This window comes from Myxocyprinus asiaticus, chromosome 3 (assembly GCF_019703515.2).
Source record: "Myxocyprinus asiaticus isolate MX2 ecotype Aquarium Trade chromosome 3, UBuf_Myxa_2, whole genome shotgun sequence".
In the NCBI taxonomy this organism is placed as follows: Eukaryota; Metazoa; Chordata; class Actinopteri; order Cypriniformes; family Catostomidae; genus Myxocyprinus; species Myxocyprinus asiaticus.
The window spans coordinates 50,957,745-50,977,500 of NC_059346.1; the positions used below are offsets into that span (position 1 = coordinate 50,957,745).

At 37.4% G+C, this 19,756-nt stretch overlaps 1 protein-coding gene across 5 annotated transcripts in view; it reads right to left on the reverse strand.

Moving 5' to 3' along the window:
* Positions 1-17,221, reverse strand: part of LOC127424776 (CAP-Gly domain-containing linker protein 2-like) — a 58,184-nt gene extending 40,963 nt beyond the window's left edge. For all 5 annotated transcript variants that reach the window (XM_051670202.1, XM_051670224.1, XM_051670215.1 and 2 more), the window contains exons 1-3: positions 17,063-17,221; positions 16,087-16,303; positions 1,639-2,150 (exon numbers count right to left, since the gene is read on the reverse strand). In XM_051670202.1, coding sequence (XP_051526162.1) covers positions 1,639-2,150; positions 16,087-16,201 — 627 coding nt within the window. In that variant the 5' untranslated portion in view covers positions 16,202-16,303; positions 17,063-17,221. The remainder of the gene's footprint in view (positions 1-1,638; positions 2,151-16,086; positions 16,304-17,062) is intronic.
* Positions 17,222-19,756: the final 2,535 nt, after the last annotated feature.

Here is a 19,756-nt window from a genome sequence, read left to right on the forward strand (position 1 = left end):
TTTTTTTAAGGCTGTCAGTCGATTAAATTTTTTAATTGCAATTAATTGCATTTTTTTATTTATTTTTTGTAGTTAATCGTGATTGATTGCAGATTTAAAAAATGCTGAAATTTGACACAATATATACTCATTTTCCTGTCAAAATGCATTTATTTCCATCTTAGGAAAGAAAACAAAACAGTATGTAACAATATAATGCTTAATTAACATTTTCCAAACAAAGCCTTTCAACAGTATAAAGATAGAAATGCACTAAAATATCACCAATTCAAGTAACATTAAACGTTTCCCAAAGTCTAATTGGGAGGATGACTTATTGAAAGAATTAGTCCCCATAGGTTGAGTATTCATTCATATTTTCATTAATTTCATATTTCTATGTTCGTAATTTTACATTTAAAATATTCATCTCATTACATTATTTATGCATTTGCAACTGCTGTGTAAAAGCATTTATTTGTGCTCTGTGAAAATACACCTAACTGCCACTTCAGATGCAGCTTTTGTGCCACCTTTGCTGTGTAAAGATGGCTTTAGTCCCAATAGGATTAGTATTCACTGCAATGGGCATTAAATCTCTTAAACTCTCATCATCCACAATATTAATCTGCAGGTAGACTGTGACTATACACTTTCCTACAGCAATCCTGAAGCTGCATTCATGATTCATGTCGAGACATCAACGTCAGCGTCCAGCACCGCTTTGAACTCCACGGGAAAAGCGGAGTGATAGTGAAGACTTGGCTTGCTTCAGTGGTAATTAACGTGCTGAAAATACTTGATTTCTATCACAAGTACAACCTGGGCTTGTTTTGTATATCAAATAATAGTGCTAAGAGGTCCTTTCTCCATCATTTTATCACTGACAGGGAAGCACTGTTGTGGTGTGTGTGTCAGTTTAATGACTCCAGGCGGACACATTACAAAGGTTCCACCCTCCTAACAAGTTTTTTATGCTGTTTATGCTGTACTAACAGTAAATGTGTTAAACGCGATAAAGAAAAATTAACGCATTAAACTTTTTTAATGAATCGCTTGCTATTATTGCGTTAATTCCGACAGCTCTAGTTTTTTTCCTCTTTCTTTCACTGTTTTATTTATTTGTTTGTTTGTTTGTGGCTGAAGTGAAAAAGGTCAGAGTTAGATTTTTTTTTCTTCTCCCCAATTTGACATGCCCAATTCTCACTACTTACTAGGTCCTCGTGGTGGCGCGGTTACTCACCTCAATCTGGGTGGCGGAGGACAAGTCTCAGTTGCTCATGCTACTCTCCGCGTTCCACGCACAACTTACCACACGCCCCATTGACAGCGAGAACCACTAATCGCGACCACAAGGAGGTTACCCCATGTGACTCTACCCTCCCTAGCAACCGGGCCAATTTGGTTGCTTAGGAGACCTGGCTGGAGTCACTCAGCACACCCTGAACTCACGATTCCACGGGTGGTAGTCAGCATCAATACTCGCTGAGCTACCCAGGCCCACTGTTTAGTAGTATTTTGAGAGGCAGATTTGGGGGCAACACTACAGACACCAAAACAAAGTATACATTTCTGGTGCCACTGATAGGTCACATCTGTGCATCTTCACTCTTGAAAAACACCAGTCATCACACTCATTGTGAAAAACTCAACACTCACCAGCACTCGATCTCCAACCTTAAGGTCCTTCTCTCCCCCCTTCTTCACAGACCCACTGTCAGACATGTTGGATCCAGACTCATTGCCGGTCTTAACGGAGCTGTTGAGCATCCCTTCTCGAAGCGGCATGACCACACGCTGGCCGCCTGCACCCCCCTGCAGCTGTGCGTTCTGCTGCAGCTCATCGCTGCCGTCTCCGATGGGCTGTCGCATAAGTTTGGAAGGCCTGGTGAAGATGCCTTGCAATGGCTGGCACTCGAAGTAACGCACCCCGTTGACCGAGCCATCATTCTTCCCAACCAGGTCATTGAGAACCACTCCTGCCCACTGTCCTGGGGAAAACTGTGTCTCTCCAAGATAGGCAATGACTCCTGGCTTTACTCCATTTACCCAGATCCGCTCACCCACCACAAAGTCTCCCGCCACCTCATCACCCACCTCAGAGGCTTTGGAACTGGACTTGTCTGAGGCATTGTTGCTGGGGGTGGGGGTGGTGTGCTTGTAGAGGCAACCTAAAGAGGAGAAAGCAGGACAAGCTTCAATAGTAGAATATTAAAAATTAAGATTCAGTACATGTTCAGTGTATCTTGTTAAATTACAATAGATCTATTTTCAATGCCAAATTGTCTCCTAGAAGAAACTGAAACTGACAATCACAGGAGTTATCACAGCAAACACTCTCTTCACCCTTCAACAGCTGGTCAATTGAATACGATGTGTTTTGGATTCTGGTCCCCAGCTTGGAACGCTGATGTTTCTACCAGCCATTTTAATTAGCAATTTGACAAGGTACAAGATATTTGCAGCATGGCTAATATGCTGGTCCATCAGCTAGACCGGCACCAAACCAGCATTAACCAACATAAATCCTGGTCCAAGCTGGTCTTTTCAGCAGTGTTAACAGTAATATTTAAGTCTCCCCCCATTTACAAAAAAGAACAGTGGTAATACCATGTTATTTGTGTACATGCACCATTGTAATACCTGGTATTTGGACTTGTTCCATTGTAATAACATATTTTTTAACATATACCACAGTAATACCAGGTTTTTGGACACATACCACAGTAATACCAGGTTTCTGGACTTGGCCCATTGTAATACCATGTTTTTTAACATGTACCATGGCAATACCAGGCTTATGGACTTGTACCATTGTAATAATATGTTATTTTTGGACATGTACCATTTTAACACCATGTTTTTCTAACATATACCATGGTAATATAAATTTTTCTGACTTGTTCCATGGTATTACCATATTTTTGAACACTTACCATGGTAATACCAAGTTTTTGGACTTGTACTATTGTTATACCATGCTCTTTTAACATATACCCTGGTAAAATCAGGTTTTTGGACTTGAATCATTGTAATACCATGTTTTTTGAACATGTATCAAGGTAATACCGTTATTTTGGAATTGTACCAATGTAATACCATATTTTATGAAAACATACCATGGTAATTTCAGGATTATGGATTTGTACCATTGTAATACCATATTTTTTTAACATATACCACGGTAATATCCTGTTATTTTGGACTTGTACCAATGCAATACAATATTTTATGAACATACCATGGTAATACCAGGTTTATGGACTTGTACCATTATAATACCATGTTTTATGAACATATACCATGGTAATACCATGTTATTTTTGAACATGTACCATGGTAATATCAGGTTTTTGGACATGTACCACTGTAATACCATATTTTTGAACATATACCATGGTAATACAAGGTACTTGGATATGTACCAATGTAATACCATATTTTATGAACACATACCATGGTAATTTCAGGATTATGGATTTGTACCATTGTAATACCATATTTTTTTAACATATACCACGGTAATATCCTGTTATTTTGGACTTGTACCAATGCAATACAATATTTTATGAACATACCATGGTAATACCAGGTTTATGGACTTGTACCATTATAATACCATGTTTTATGAACATATACCATGGTAATACCATGTTATTTTTGAACATATACCATGGTAATATCAGGTTTTTGGACATGTACCACTGTAATACCATATTTTTGAACATATACCATGGTAATACAAGGTACTTGGATATGTACCAATGTAATACCATATTTTATGAACACATACCATGGTAATACCAGGTTTATGGACTTGTACCATTGTAATACCATGTTTTATGAATGCATACCATGGTAATACCATGCTATTTGAACATGTACCATGGTAATAGCATGTTATTTTTGAACATATACTATGGTAATACCAGGTTTATGGACTTGTACCACTGTAATACCATGTTTATGAACATACACCATGGTAATACAAGGTATTTGGACATGTACCACTGTAATACCATATTTTTGAACATATACCATGGTAATACAAGGTACTTGGATATGTACCAATGTAATACCATATTTTATGAACACATACCATGGTAATACCAGGTTTATGGACTTGTACCATTGTAATACCATGTTTTATGAATGCATACCATGGTAATACCATGCTATTTGAACATGTACCATGGTAATAGCATGTTATTTTTGAACATATACTATGGTAATACCAGGTTTATGGACTTGTACCACTGTAATACCATATTTTTGTACATATACCATGGTAATACAAGGTACTTGGATATGTACCACTGTAATAGCATGTTTTTGAACATATACCATGTTAATATCATGTTATTTTTGGACATGTACCATTGTAATACCACATTTTATAAATACCATGGTAATACCAGGTTTTTGGACTTGTAGCATTGTGACGGCAAGTTTTTGGACAGAAACCATGGTAATACCAAGGTATGTGAATATGTTAATTAATCATGGTTTATAAGTACTGTCTAATGGTATTACCATCTGATCCCACCATGGTGGTATTACCAGTGCTTTTATTGAAATCACACACTCTGTTATGAAAGTCTACTGAAACTTTAAATTGATTACTACATATTAAGAGAAAACCAGAAGTGATCCTCATTCCCTTGACAGCATATCAAAGAACTGTAATGATAAGTGTGTATAAGACTTAACTGTGCATCGGGTGTCAATTATCAAACATTTATAGCAACACTGGTCTCCTGAATTTATCTGTATTCATGCCATACAGCTGAAGTCAAAAGTTTACATACACTTAAGTTGAAGTCATTAAAACTAATTTTTTAACCACTCCACAGATTTAATATTAGCAAACTATAGTTTTGGCAAGTCGATTAGGTTCTACTTTGTGCATGACATGAGTAATTTTTCCAACAATTGTTTACAGACAGATTGTTTCACTTTTAATTGACTATATCACAATTCCAGTGGGTCAGAAGTTAACATACACTAAATTAACTGCGCCTTTAAGCAGCTTGGAAAATTCCAGAAAATTATGTCAAGACTTTAGACAGTAGCCTATTTTCAACCCACTTTTCGCGCTATTTTGTTATCGAAAAAGTGAAAATGCATAAAACAATTTTTGCAAAAATTGCCGTCTTCTGCCTGTTTCCATTCAAATGGCCTTTTATTGATATGCTGTACGTGATGACTTCATGCCTAAGAAAACATTTTGTCGCATAAGTTTTGGTTTATCGCAAAAGAAATCTGCCCTTAAGCCGTTTCCATACAGAAATGTGTGTTTATCGCTAATTCGCCTCCCAGATATCCCTCATTTTTTTCCTCCGAAGTTTTGGTAAAATGGGGAGAGTACTGAGACAATTCATTGAAATTAGCCACCTCACTGTCATTTTAATTTCACAAATAAATGCAATCAGAAGATGAGGGATTGCAATCAAAAGGGAACAGTTGCCCTTCTGATAGGACTGTAATATTAGTTCTGATGTTGTGCCTATCGCAGGTTGCAACCGGTTCCGACCCGAAAGCAAATCGTCATGGCTGAATCGTCATCGTCACAAATGTATTATGTCCCGCATATTTGTCCAGCAACTTTTAACGACCAACTGAACTTGATTGTCATCTAAAATTAATTTTAGCATCATAATGCAATTTACATTTTCTCAAGAAGCTCAGCAAATGCGATCCGAGGAAAAGTGAATTAGATTTAAAATCTTTAAACGTTTTAAAATGTTCAAAAGTTAGTTTTCTGAAAGTGAACTCAGTATTGGACAAATAGTTCTGATAGTTTATAGTCTTGAAAAAAGTCTAGAACATTCTGAGAGTCATTCAGCCGACTTTTTTTATCTACAGAACAGGGTAAGGCTAATTTAAGCTTTTGTAAAGAAAAGGCAAGTATATAGGCCTAACAATATAATTTTTTCGTTTGGTAATTTATTTTTTTAATTCAATGCTTTACTATTCAAAAGTAAGCTAAACAATAATTTTATAGAATTGGGCTATATGTTAAGTGTTCCAAAAAAGCACACTGATGTTTTTCTCCTAGTACTGTATATTTATTTTTAATTTAAAACATCTTTGTGCACAGAAATTATATGTTTTTTGTATTATGGGCTAATTCCGTGGCTGCCGGCTATTATTTTGAATGGTGTGGAAAAGCAACTTTAATAAATAAACAGATGGCTACAGCGATTAAATTAATCACAAACAGTGGCCATTCATTTGTTCTCTGTGCACTTGTCAATGTGCATGTCTTGATACGAAATATTTGTGTTGGCACTCCTGGAAGTCTCATGTTTGCAGCATCAGATCTATATGCCATTAAGATAAATCGATAATCATGTACAATAAATTGGCTTTCAAGGATGTATACCTTGTCATCATGATTAACACTGGCTAACAATTGGGGTAATCTCTGTCATGTGACACTACATATTTGCGTTAATGTCAATTTTCTTGACAAAAAGTGTTTCCAAACCAGTTTTTCGCGACATTTGAAGTATCGACATAGAGTTTATGCGCTAGAGTTAAACGGAAAAATATCATGTCGACACTTGTAAAATTTTAGCAATAATTTGCATTTCCATCAGCTTTATTTTGATGTGCTAAAACGTTTTTCGCAAAAACATCCTTGGATGGAAACAATTAGCAATTAACAATTAGTTAGACAATTAGCTTCTGATAGGAGGTGTACCTGTGGATGTATTTTAAGGCCTACCTTCAAACTCAGTGCCTCTTTGCTTGACATCATGGGAAAATCTAAAGAAATCAGCCAAGACCTCAAGAACCAAGTCTGGTTCATCCTTGGGAGCAATTTCCAAAAGCTTGAAGGTACCACGTTCATCTGTACAAACAATAGTACGCAAGTATAAACACCATGGGACTATGCAGCCATCATACCGCTCAGGAAGGAGACGCATTCTGTCTCCTTGAGATGAACGTAGTTTGGTGCAAAAAGTGCAAATCAATCCCACAACAACAGCAAAGGATCTTGTGAAAATACTGGAGGAAACAGGAAGACAAGTATCTATATCCACAGTAAAACAAGTCCTATATCGACATAACCTGAAAGGCTGCTCAGCAAGGAAGAAGCCACGGCTCCAAAACCACCATAAAAAAGCCAGACTACAGTTTGCAAGTGCACATGGGGACAAAGATCTTTCTTTCTGGAGAAATGTCCTCTGGTCTAATGAAACAAAAATTTAACTGTTTGGCCATAATGACCATCGTTATGTTTGGAGGAAAAAGGGTGAAGCTTGAAAGCCGAAGAACACTATCCCAACCGTGAAGATGGGGGTGGCAGCATCATGTTATAGGGGTGCTTTGCTGCAGGAGGGACTGGTGCACTTTACAAAATAGATGGCATCATGAGGATGGACAATTATGTGGATATATTGAAGCATCATCTCAAGACATCAGCCAGGAAGTTAAAGCTTGGTCACAAATGGGTCTTCCAAATGGACAATGACCCCAAGAATACCTCCAAAGTTGTGGCAAAATGGCTTAAGGACAACAAAGTCAAGGTACTGGAGTGGCCATCACAAAGCCCTGACCTCAATCCGATAGACAATTTGTGGGCAGAACTGAAAAAGCGTGTGAGCAAGGAGGCCTACAAACCTGATTCAGTTACACTAGTTCTGTCTGGAGGAATGGGACAAAATTCCAGCAACTTATTGTGAGAAGCTTGTGGAAGGCTACCCAAAACGTTTGACCCAAGTTAAACTATTTAAAAATACTTAAATACTTTAATTCAGTATTTAAAATACTAACAAAGTGTATGTAAACTTCTGACCCACTGGGAATGTGATGAAAGAAATAAAAGCTGAAATAAATCATTCTCTCTACTTTTTTCTGACATTTCACATTCTTAAAATAAAGTAGTGATCCTAACTGACTTAAGACATGGAATGTTTTTTACAATTAAATGTCAGGAATTGTGTAAATGTATTTGGCTAAGGTGTATGTAAACTTCTGTTGTCAACTTGTTACACACCTCATTTAACGCATTGCATCAGAGTGTATTTTCATCATTTTGCTTATGTCTGGATGTCACTGCAGCCATCATGCAAGGCTGAGCAGCACTCTAAATTCGGACTAAATCTGGGTCAGTGGGATTCCTGTGATACACTGTTTATGAAACTGAGTGCTCTGCACATGTGGCTCATTTGACACATACCATTTAGCTGATTTTGCTTGGAGTATACAGTGATGATATGTGAACGACACAGATCAATTAGCATGTATTCGGCTAGCCTTCATCCCTCAGTATGTGTGTGTGTGTGTGTGTGTGTGTGTGTGTGTGTGTTTTGTGTTGTACTATTGATGTCAGGATGCACTCTAGCTGGGGGGAGGACAATTATGACTGCTTTTGTGTCTCAATTGCTCCAACATGATTTTTGATCAACAAAAGTGGTAAAGTATATCTGATATAAAGAATTTTCTGGGTTCCTTATGTCAAAAAACACCTGATTTAATTTACTGTTTTTTAGTAAACGGTGAGTAACGATTCTGCCCCTGTTTGTCCTGAGAGCTGACAGAGGCAGTCTGTGTCATCAGTTTTGAACGTTATTTAACTGTTATTGAGGTCAGTAGTTTACCCCACAGAGGCAGACGAGTAAACAGCCTTGATGGAAATATATAAACAATCTTCTGTTTGGCAGAGAATAGGCTAGAAAACATACAATTACAAACACAAAAAAGTTAGGTTTAGGTCTTTCCAAGAAAAGCCGAAACAACCAATGCTGCTAGAGCTGCAGTGCAAAAAGTGCAGAGTTGAAAATTAGGTTTGCACAATTCATCCATCACTGACCATGGAGATATCTGATGTACCAATCTACAACAATGCATTACAGTGCTTTGTCAATATACTGTAGACTTGGGAGTATGAATCAGCAGGGACCTGGCGATAAAATATTACATTGATATCTGGGTAGCGATACAATACAATCTAACTCAACTTCACTGGAATTCAGTGCTTGGCACAACAAGTGCCAAATGTCCTACTTAACTTCATTGTAGAGCCACAGAATTAACATAGACGATAGGCACACCGGTATCAGTAAATAAAAACTATGCAAGGGAATAGTGTACTGTACCTAGGTTACACTAAAACCCTTGCAGTTCAGATGGAAAATGTTCACACATTAAATTAGTTAATTTAGTTAATTAAAGTTAATTTGGGACCCTGGCTGCACAAGTTTTTATGCACGTGCTTAGAAAAAACATTATCTCTTATTCTCATGCAAATGTGTATTTAGAACACAGTTTGTTGCACGAATCTTTCTCCTTTATTTCACAAGCTGATTACCCCATTACAATACAAAGTGTCATGCACATATTAGGACAGCAGTATAGCACACACCTTGCAGTGAAACAAACATAGTGCTAGAGTGTCTGTGTGTGTGCATGTGCTGTGACACCAGAGTGGCATACATGAGCACTACACTATTAGAGAAAACTGGGCCCATTCAGGAAGTCCAGACCGATTGCAGGGCTTGAGCTCAGGCTCTGGTGCATTGCTTGCCCAAGTGGCAGCGTTGCTACGGAAACAGTAGATTAGTGAGGGAGGAAAAAAGGAAAAAGGAGTGATATAGGGGGAAGAGAAGAACACAAGCTTCACTTCACTATTGTGCCTGCACTCCTCCTCCAACTATCTGAATCCCACCATTCAGCAGCACAAGCTAACACAATGACCCCAGCTCAGCCTTTAACCGCCCCCTGCACACAAACACACACACACACACACACACTGTGGATCACCCCTCCACCTCAAACACTCCCTCTCTCCATGTTTAGAAGGGGAGGATACCTCCTGATATGCAAAACTTACAGATATCGCTTTAATATCTCAGTTGTTTCTCCTAGACAGCAATGAGAATAACTGGAGAGCAAATAGAGATTTTGCTGAAGTCGCCTACTTCTCAGATGTTTCTCTTGAGAAAAAGTCCCCAGTAAATCCAAATGTGTCTCCTCTGGAGTTTCAGAAGAGATCTCAACAATGTCTCAACAACTGTGCTCAGATTTGCCAAGATACCAAATTCTGCAATTAACAGTCTACATATGAACTCAATAATTTATCATGAAATTCTTTCAGAACAAAATTTCCTAAACTATACTATCCACATACATTTTTTAGTTCTATACTCTAACTGTATGCCTATGTCGAGAAACTTAACCGAGAACTCAGTTGCTTAAAATTAACCAGTGCTGAGCTATGAAAGAGCAACCCCTGAGAAATTAAATATTCCTCTGGTATGTATTCATAAAATATGAACAGATTAACTGAATAATTTTAACAGCTTAGTGCATGTCAATTGATCCCTGGGTGCCATAAACAGTAGCTACAAGAAGTTAAAAGTGTGTAATTTCTGCGCCACCAACGTCACCAACTGAAGTGCTGAAATAAAGGATATATATAATAGTTTCCTGAACATTCCTCTTTTCTTCCATTGGTTGAACAAACAGATAGCCCCGCCCCATATTCACGCCATTGGTTGAGCCATTGATGCTATGCTGGTCGGAATGCTCAAACAAAAAGATCAATCCTTGATAGCACCAAAGAACCAACGTGTTTAGGCTACACTTTTCTGGGAAATCCACTTGCAATTGCTTACTTATAGTTGTCTCTTCATAATAAGCTGGGATAAGAGAAAGAATTTAAACATAGAAATTTCACTTTTAATTCTAAACCATTTTAATGATTAGTATACAGGCACTACAAGCCTAGCTGAAACACAACATAGCACTTTACATAGGTAGTTTCACAAGCAAGACATTTGACAGTCGGCATAAAGTCTGGTGCACATTGTAGCTTCTGACCATGGACTGCCCACTTAGAAAGGAAGTACAAAGACCAACCAATTTTTAGTTTTATTATGTGACGTCTAAATGTCCTGTATGTAATTTTTTCTATGTTAAATGTGCACTCATAAATTTTTTCTTCATTAAAAACATTTAACTCCTAAAGACATGAATTGTAATTTAGCAATATATGTAGGAAATCATAAGCACTCACATTAAATTGAAGACTCCGGTCATATCAGTAACCTTATAAAATCTGTTTTATTCTACATGGAGAGGGTCCGCACATGGGGGCTGCCATGTTAGAATCACATGACCCGCCAAATACTACTCACTTAATCTCAGTAATCTTCCTGTTATTGGACACTTTCACTCAGTGATTAAAGTGATCATGGCTGACTGTGAATACTACATTTCTACAATGACATCTAAAACTGAAAACTATTGATTTTAATTGATGCTGCATCCAAGCCGCTAGGTGTCAGTGTAAGTCCAAGATGATACAAAGACAAAAGTTACTGACTGCACCTTTAAAATACTTCATCCTGTCCCAGCTTAATGTGCAGAGAGAGCTAGAAGTAAGCCATTTGTATTTCCCCAAAAAAGTATATAGAATGTGGCTCTATCAAAACACTGCTCTGTTTGTTTGAGGCATCAAACATGGCAACACTGGCTCTACCAATAGCATGAGTTTGGGCGGGAATTATAAAAATGCTGTGGGTATATTAAGATATATATATATATATATATATATTGTTATCAACCAAAAATTGTGATATTCATTTTTGCTTCTATCACCCTGCCCTAAAAGCAACCATAAAAAAACTCACACAAAAACAATTATGCCGCCTAATAAAAGAGTTAGACAGTTACTGACATGCAGTCTTTTATCTGAAGCAAAGAGAATGTGCTACTCATTTCCTGTGCAAAAAAATTCTGCTTTCTGGTGTGTACAGACGCACATTCTGTGGGTGGTTGATGTGACATTTTTTTACCAGTCCAGAGTGTCACACAAGGATAAAAAAACAATACTATGTAGGTTTATATTGTTTACCAAATTGTGCATTAGTACAGTATCCTAAAATTGTAATTAATGCTCAGTCATTTCTATTCAGAATTGTGAGCCAAACATCAAAATGTGGTGTGAATGTCCAGGTTATATTTTTGCTGAATACAATCGTGAATATAAAATTAGGCATGAAGTCCACCGTTTTTATGTCCAAAATATATAAACATTCTGATCTTTTAGCTCAAGTTTTCTATTTATATAAGAAACATATTTAGATAATCTTAGTTTTGCTTTACAAATATCAATACATTATCTTAAATTCTTACAACCTGGATATTTTGTTTCCATTAGTTTTTATCTACCATATGTTAGCCAGTAGATATACTGTATGTTTCTGGGTAAGAATAACATCTAATTTTGAGAATGTTTTTGATGGTGTGACACAATATTATTTGGTATGACATTTAAAATATGACCAAATGTTAATCTTCAACACTTAAAAGGTTACTTCACCCACAGAAAGTATTGAAATTTTGAATGTAAAGAAATGAGCAAATACTTTTGTGTTTCATGGAAGAATGAGAGTCATACAGGTTTGGAACAACTCGAAGGTGAGTATTTTATCAAATAATTTACATTTTTGGGTGAACTATCCCTTTAATACAAAAGATTTCATCCAAAAAAGTTGAATAAGAGACATCTTCTAAAGTGGTGTAAGAAGAGTGCTAATGGACTCCGGTTATCTTCGTAACACTATGGCCTTTTAAAAAGCAATTAATTCTGATTGTTGAAATCATTTTTAATGAATTTTTATTAAACTCACTAAAAAGAGCAAAAATACTTTTTTTTTAAAGAACTTTCCTTAAATAAAATTTTGTCACAAGCACACACTCTGCATACTGTCTCTGAGAAAAGCCAGAGGACTATAATTAATGCTAGTGCACATTTTCCTAGCAACACAGACAGCTAGTTTTAGAGCACAGGACACGACACACTATTACCATGGTGTGAAATTTACAAAAGAGCAGACAACCACATTGTACCTATGCTCTTATAAATATCATAAGCTGCTTTAGTTAAAAGTAAAACAAATATTGTTAGTAGAGGTGGCACAAAATGAAATTAAGGACAGTACATTGACATAGGAAGACTGAAAACAATGTTTTGTGGACTGTGGCTTTTTAAACTTTACAAATATCAAATGTGAAGTTATGTTAAAGGCATAGTTCACCCAAAAATGACAATTCTGTCATCATTTACTCACCCTCACGTTGTTCCAAATCTGACTTTCTTCCGTTAAACACAAATTGAGATGTTAGGCAGAATGACTGCCTCAGTCACCATTCATTTTCATTGTATGGAAAAAAAGCCATGAATGAAAGAAAGTCAGATGGGTTTATAACAACATGAGGCTGAGTAAATGATGACAGAACATGACCAGCAGCGCAACTACTGCCTGACTTTCACTCTCCAAAACTGCACTTCCTGTGTATGTTTGTGTGTGTGAACAAAGCATTCCACAGTCTGCTTGAACCATGACAACCATCTGTGTGACATACAAACTAATGTAAATAACATGGTCTGGTTTCGTTGTGGCTGTCTGTGATGTCAGCCACATCAGTGAGGCAGGATTAGCTCACTGTGATTTATGTAACCAATGTCTGTGTCACAAGTGTCATGGCTTGTCATCTGATTTAAAAGATAATTAACCACATTAAACCATAAACCAGATCAAACCTATAGGGCTTAATTCAATCAGCACCCATTAATGCCCTTAAGCAGTCTACACTTTTGCGAAGTGCACACAGAAGCATCACTTCTTGGAAGAGTTAAGTGATCAATTCATGTCAGTGTTTCCCCTATCTGCATTAAGCAGTGGCGCAGCAAACTGGAACACCCTTTCACTTACAAAGCCATTAACTTTCACCAACACTTTTGTTTATTAAAGTTCACATGAAAACAAAATGGATGTTTTTTGACTTAGTCCATGTCTGTTAATTTTGAGGATATCGACAGTATATGCTAGTGCAGTGGTTCCCAACTTATTTTTCTTCAGGGCCCAGAATTTACTTTAGACTTCAAGTGGCGACCCAACACGTCCAAAAAGCACATATAGGCAGCATGAAAGTCATTCACACGACTCCAGTGTTTTAATCCATGTCTTCAGAAGTGATATGATAGGTGAGGGTGAGAAACAGATCAATATTTAAGTCATGTTTTACTGTAAATTCTCCTCCCTGCCCAGTAGGTGGCGATGTGTAAAAAGATTGTGAATTGCCAAAAACAAGAAAGAGAGCATGTGAAAGCGAAAGTGGAGATTTACAGCATCCACACCTATCATATTACTTCTGAAGGTCACTTCTTTTTTTTGCTTTAAAGTTCTGGCCACTGTTTACTTGCACTGTATGGACCTACAGAGCTGAAATATTCTTCTAAAAATCTTTGTTTGTGTTCTGCAGAAGAAAGAAAGTCATACACATCTGGGATGGCATGAGGGTGAGCAAATGATGAGAGAATTTTCATTTTTGGGTGAACTATCCCTTTAACCTCTTCACACATGAGTTCTTACTGTACTGACGGATCCCCCAGTGTGAGTTATTTAATGCGTGCTTTATTTAAAATAAAATGTCACCTTACACCTCACAGTAGACACACTGGGGAGACAGATATTATTGAACACATAATGTTATTTTTAGATGTTTATAATGATCAATTATGATTGATAAGATGCGATTGCGAATGCGATAACAGGTATGTGCGCCGCCATGTTGTTTAAGTTGCAATGCTGCAAGGAATTCTGAGTCTGTCAAGCACAGATGGTTCTAAAAAACTAGCCGTTCCATTTGCAGCCCCAGGAAGTGGTGAGAATGAGTGACAGATGGAATGGGAGAAGGTTCAAGTGGACTTACTAGTTTACATATTCTTTGTTTGTCATCAGAAAACATAGCTGCATCAAAAAAAAGCCAGCCCAGAAGGTTAACTTTAAACTTTTATTTTGTGATTATTTGAATGCTTGTAACATAAAAAATAAAGCTATTGTGATGTTGATATTGTGATGCGCATCTGTTTCATTATGACAACCTCTCACATAAAATAAATGTTTTGAAATTTTATAATGCGCAATGTCGTCTGCCAGATGCGTGCGATGTGCAACCCCCTTTAATTTACTCTGCCGCCCACACCTTAACCAAATTTGTGTTGAAACATATGTTTGAAGAGACAAAGACTATTGTGCAATGAGTAGCCTTATTTATATCTGAAAAAAATCCCAATATATATCGATAATCATCTGGAAATTGTTCTGATTATCAATGTGTGAAAAAGGCATCGATCCCAAGCCGATTAACTATGCATTATATTGTTAGTTTCATTTTATTATTTGTATTTAGCATTGTTTATCCAGCTGTACGCAACCCTATAAGAACAGACCTGCGTCACGACGCACCAGTTGAGAACCACTGTGCTAGTGTACTCTGAAAGCTGACTGTGATGAGGAGGAGGGCATGGCCAGGCCGTGATGACGCACACCTGGTGCTGAGCTGTCTAATCAGCGGGAGAGAGATAAGGAGGGGCCAGGACACCAGTTCGAGAGAGAGAGAGAGAGACCCACGTGTTGTGTGTTTGCGTCTTTGTATTGTTTGCTGCAAAGCACTTTTATGTTATGTTTGAGTTATGTTCTGTCATTAAAGTTTACGTTGGTGTTCAGCTGGTTCCTGCCTCCTCCTTGCCCAGGCTGTAAAACTCGTTACACTGACAAATGAACTTTTAGAAGATTTATGCATTTAAAATTTACAATCTTTCTCTTCTGGGAAAACAAATAAAAAATATTGATGACTCATCTTGCACAACACAGATTTTTGTCCAATCAAATGCTCTCAAGAATGAAAATGTCCCCTCCCCCTTATACAACTACGAATTAGTAAAAAGCAAATCACAGTCTACTGGCTTTCTATATGTCCCACCCAAACTTTCCCATTTGGGAATTATACAGAAAATGTTCCTATATATCAATAGGAAATATACGTCAACACAGGACAAAAAACTGTGCTCGTCCACTGATTTCATGGGATCTTAAAATATATAGTTCTCTAAGCTCCATTTACCACATTTTACCAAGTTTAAATCCATTGTGCAGAATTCTTTGGAGTTTCCTCCAAAATCAGTCCAGAAAATGCAAAAAAGTCTGCAGATTCTGTGTGACTACTGTTGGGTAATATGATGAAAGTATGGCATCATTACATCCAGAGGGTCTGGAGGCGAGCGAGGCACAGAAGGAGCTTACTTACTATCTTTCTGAGCTGCAGGACTGGTGGATGGGCCGACAGATGTTCGTCCCACTGGACTGGAGTGTTTGGGACCCCTGCCAGGGATCTTCAAGCCACTGGACTTCAACACGTTCATTATGTCCACCGGAGAAACTTCAAGTTTCGCAGCTATTGAGGGTTTTTGTCGAGGCACTAAATGTGAGGATGGCGAATATCCGTCTCCATTCTACCTGCGGGACTGAACATCATAAGCGTTCAATAATCATGGGCAACTACACAAATGTCATTAGACTAGAGCTTTAATAAAGGAGTAATGTATGTTCCATGTGCACAGGTCTGCAATAATGGAGTAATAATGTCACATTTGCTATATGCACACTATGGATGGCCTTGCATGCCCCATGCCAGTTAATACACACAGCAGGATATTGCTGAGCTACACTGTCAATAATATGATGCTTTAGGGCGAAGAATGACTAAAATCACTGTTTCATTTGGAACAGGCTGTAACATTGTTCCAATGCAATCGACACCATTGCTGAATCGTTTGACACGATGTAACAGACTGTGAATACGTGTATTAAATTAATATTTTCAAGGATATGTGATCAAATCAGCAAAATAACAACAAGGTCATTAGTAGTATTCCAGCAGGATCTGTGAGATAGACCTAATATCCATTGAGGTCGGCAGTTTCAATATGCTGTCATTATTAAAGCTACTGTCCAAACCCAACATTTTCTCCATTAAAAACACAAGAAGTGAATTCCACCTCATAACAATACATTAATGCAATTTTAAGCGTTATATATATATATATATATATATATATATATATATATATATATACAAAACGAGACTGAAATGTAAGTGTAAAGGATCATTTCTGCTGCTCTATTGTTTTGGCGCTTCACTGCGGCGTGCTCGCGACCACCGTCTTCTTGCGCCCCTGTCACGCGACAAAATCGTGTTACGCTCTCGCAAACAAGACTATTACCTTATAAAGTCCAAATCCAAATAAAAAGAAGTCGGCGCCGACTAACTTCCGATGTTCAGTGCTGGGATGGATCCGTCGGCTTCCCGGCATGAGACTTGTCGGCGTCTGCCACTCCCTTCACTCTCACTCTCACTCACGCGCACACACACACACGGATGCGAAAAATATGGATGCTGAGCTGAAGCTGGAAGTGGGAGTGGGGCAGGATGCGAAGCTCACAGACACCGGCTCATTTTAGGAAAGCACTTGTACAGAAATGTAGTTCTTCTGTCCCTGACCAGCTGCATACTGTCGGCGCTACAAAAATACACTCAGAGTTTGCCTGTAGCGCGCATTTTTCTCCGGAATGGTTGAGAGTCATTAAGAAGGAGGGGTAAAGCTTTTGCCAACGTAGTTTGCTATCATAGAGCATATGGAGGAGACTGTATTAGCTCTATGTTGTGGAGTAGATATATGTATGTATTTGCTTTTTAGTTAAAAAAAAAAAAAAAACGACACGAAATTATGATTAAGACATACCATTTATACATTAATTTAGCTTTCTGCTGATGACCAGTGAATAAATAACTTGACTTCTGTCTTCTGACCCAAATCCAGAATGAAACGTGCCTCAGTCATGCCCATTCATGGACATCCGGTTAGCAGCCGGAAACTCGAAGAACTACAAGTCCAGCTGCTGTGGAATTTATCCACTTCCGGTCATGGACTTTCATTAAACCTTAAAAGTGCACTCAGTAATTTTTTCCTCATTAAAAAAAGTTTAACTCCTAAAGACATGAATTGTAATTTTGCAATATATGTAGGAAATCATGAGCACTCACATTAAATTGAAGACTCCGGTCATATCAGTAACCTTATAAAATCTGTTTTATTCTACATGGAGAGGGTCCGCACATGGGGGCTGCCATGTTAGAATCACATGACCTGCCAAATACTACTCACTTAATCTCAGTAACCGTCCTGTTATTTGACACTTTCACTCAGTGATTAAAATAATCATGTCTGACTGTGAATACTACATTTTTACAATGACATCTAAAACTGAAAACTATTGATTTTAAATGATGCTGCTTCCAAGCTGCTAGGTGTCAGTGTAAGTCCAAGATGACACAAAGACAAAAGTTACTGACTGCACCTTTAATGCATACATCGTGTCTCTGGTTACCCGGGACCTCATTCCAACCCCTGTACCTCATCCATTTTTTGGAGTTAGGCCCACACCTTTTGTGTATACCTCAACCTTTCTCTTTTGAATAATATAACAAAAAAAGAGGCAAAATTGCAATATATATATATATATATATATATATATATATATATATATATATATATATATATATATATATATATATTCTTATAACTGCCTAATCAACAAAAGTTGAGAGACTGTATTTATTAGTGTCAAGGGTGGGGGGCTTGCGATTCCATAAATCCTATTTTTATGATTATTTCATATAGATATAAGTTTATTATCACAGAATATCTATTTCTTTGTTTATTACAAGACAAATGAGTACTCTATTCATACAAATAACTACAATAACTACTTTTCTGTGTGACCATGGTGAACTATCAGTATCCCATATGCATATAATCATACATATAATACATGCCATTTCTTACTCAAGGTGGCGCTGATGTGTCAGTGATTGACTTGATTTACATTTGACATTATTATTTAATGAAGAAGCAGTGTGGAAGTAAACTATAGCAAGTGTAACACATGAACAGTATGATTTGACTATTGCCATTTGGGTGTATTACTGAAATTATGTAAGTTGTGCACCTATTTAGACTCAATAACTGCCTGAGAAAATACATATGTGTAGCTTATGTGTAGATTGTGTGTTATATGTAGCTCAATTTGTGTTTGACAGCCAGTTGCATCTCATGAAATTTCTGTGTGGAAGTAATTAATCCTGTTCTATATTTGTTGCATCATCTCTTTGATACAGTGGCAAGAAAAAGTATTCGAACCCTTTGGAATTAGCAGGTTTCTGCATTAAATGGTAATACATAAACTGTGATCTCATCTTCATAAAAGTCACAACAATAGACAAACACAATGTGCTTAAGCTAACAACACACAAACAGTTATAATATTTTATGTCTTTACTGAACACATCCCATTAAACATTCACAGTGATGTTGAAAAAGTAAGTGAACCCTTGGATTTAATAACTGGTTGATCCTCCTTTGGCAGCAATAACCTCAACCAAGTGTTTCTGGTAGCTGCAGATTAGACCTGCACAACGTTCAGAAGGAATTTTCAGAAGGGGGGGGGCGTGTTCGGCCCCATTTCGCAGCCGGCCCATTGGGAAAAGTCATGGTTCTCCCAATGGCCAGTCTGCCCCTGGTAGCCACAGTACTAAATCGTCTCCATTTATAGACCATGTTTTCTAACTGTGCTTCAAATTTCTAAGCTCTTCAAAATAACTTTGTAACCCTTTCCAGCTTTAAACAAAACTACAATTATTGATCGTAGGTCTTCTGAGATCTCTTTTTTGCGAGGCAGTAAGGGATTTCAGAATATATTTTATTCTATTATTTTCTAATTGTCTTGAAAATGTTTTGACAATTTTACACTATCTGGGCATTTTGTACATCCATCTGTGGTAGATATTAGAGCCTGGTCTCTAAAACCCCCGTATGTAACAATGTTTGACGAAACACCCGTGTATTAAAGGGTTACAT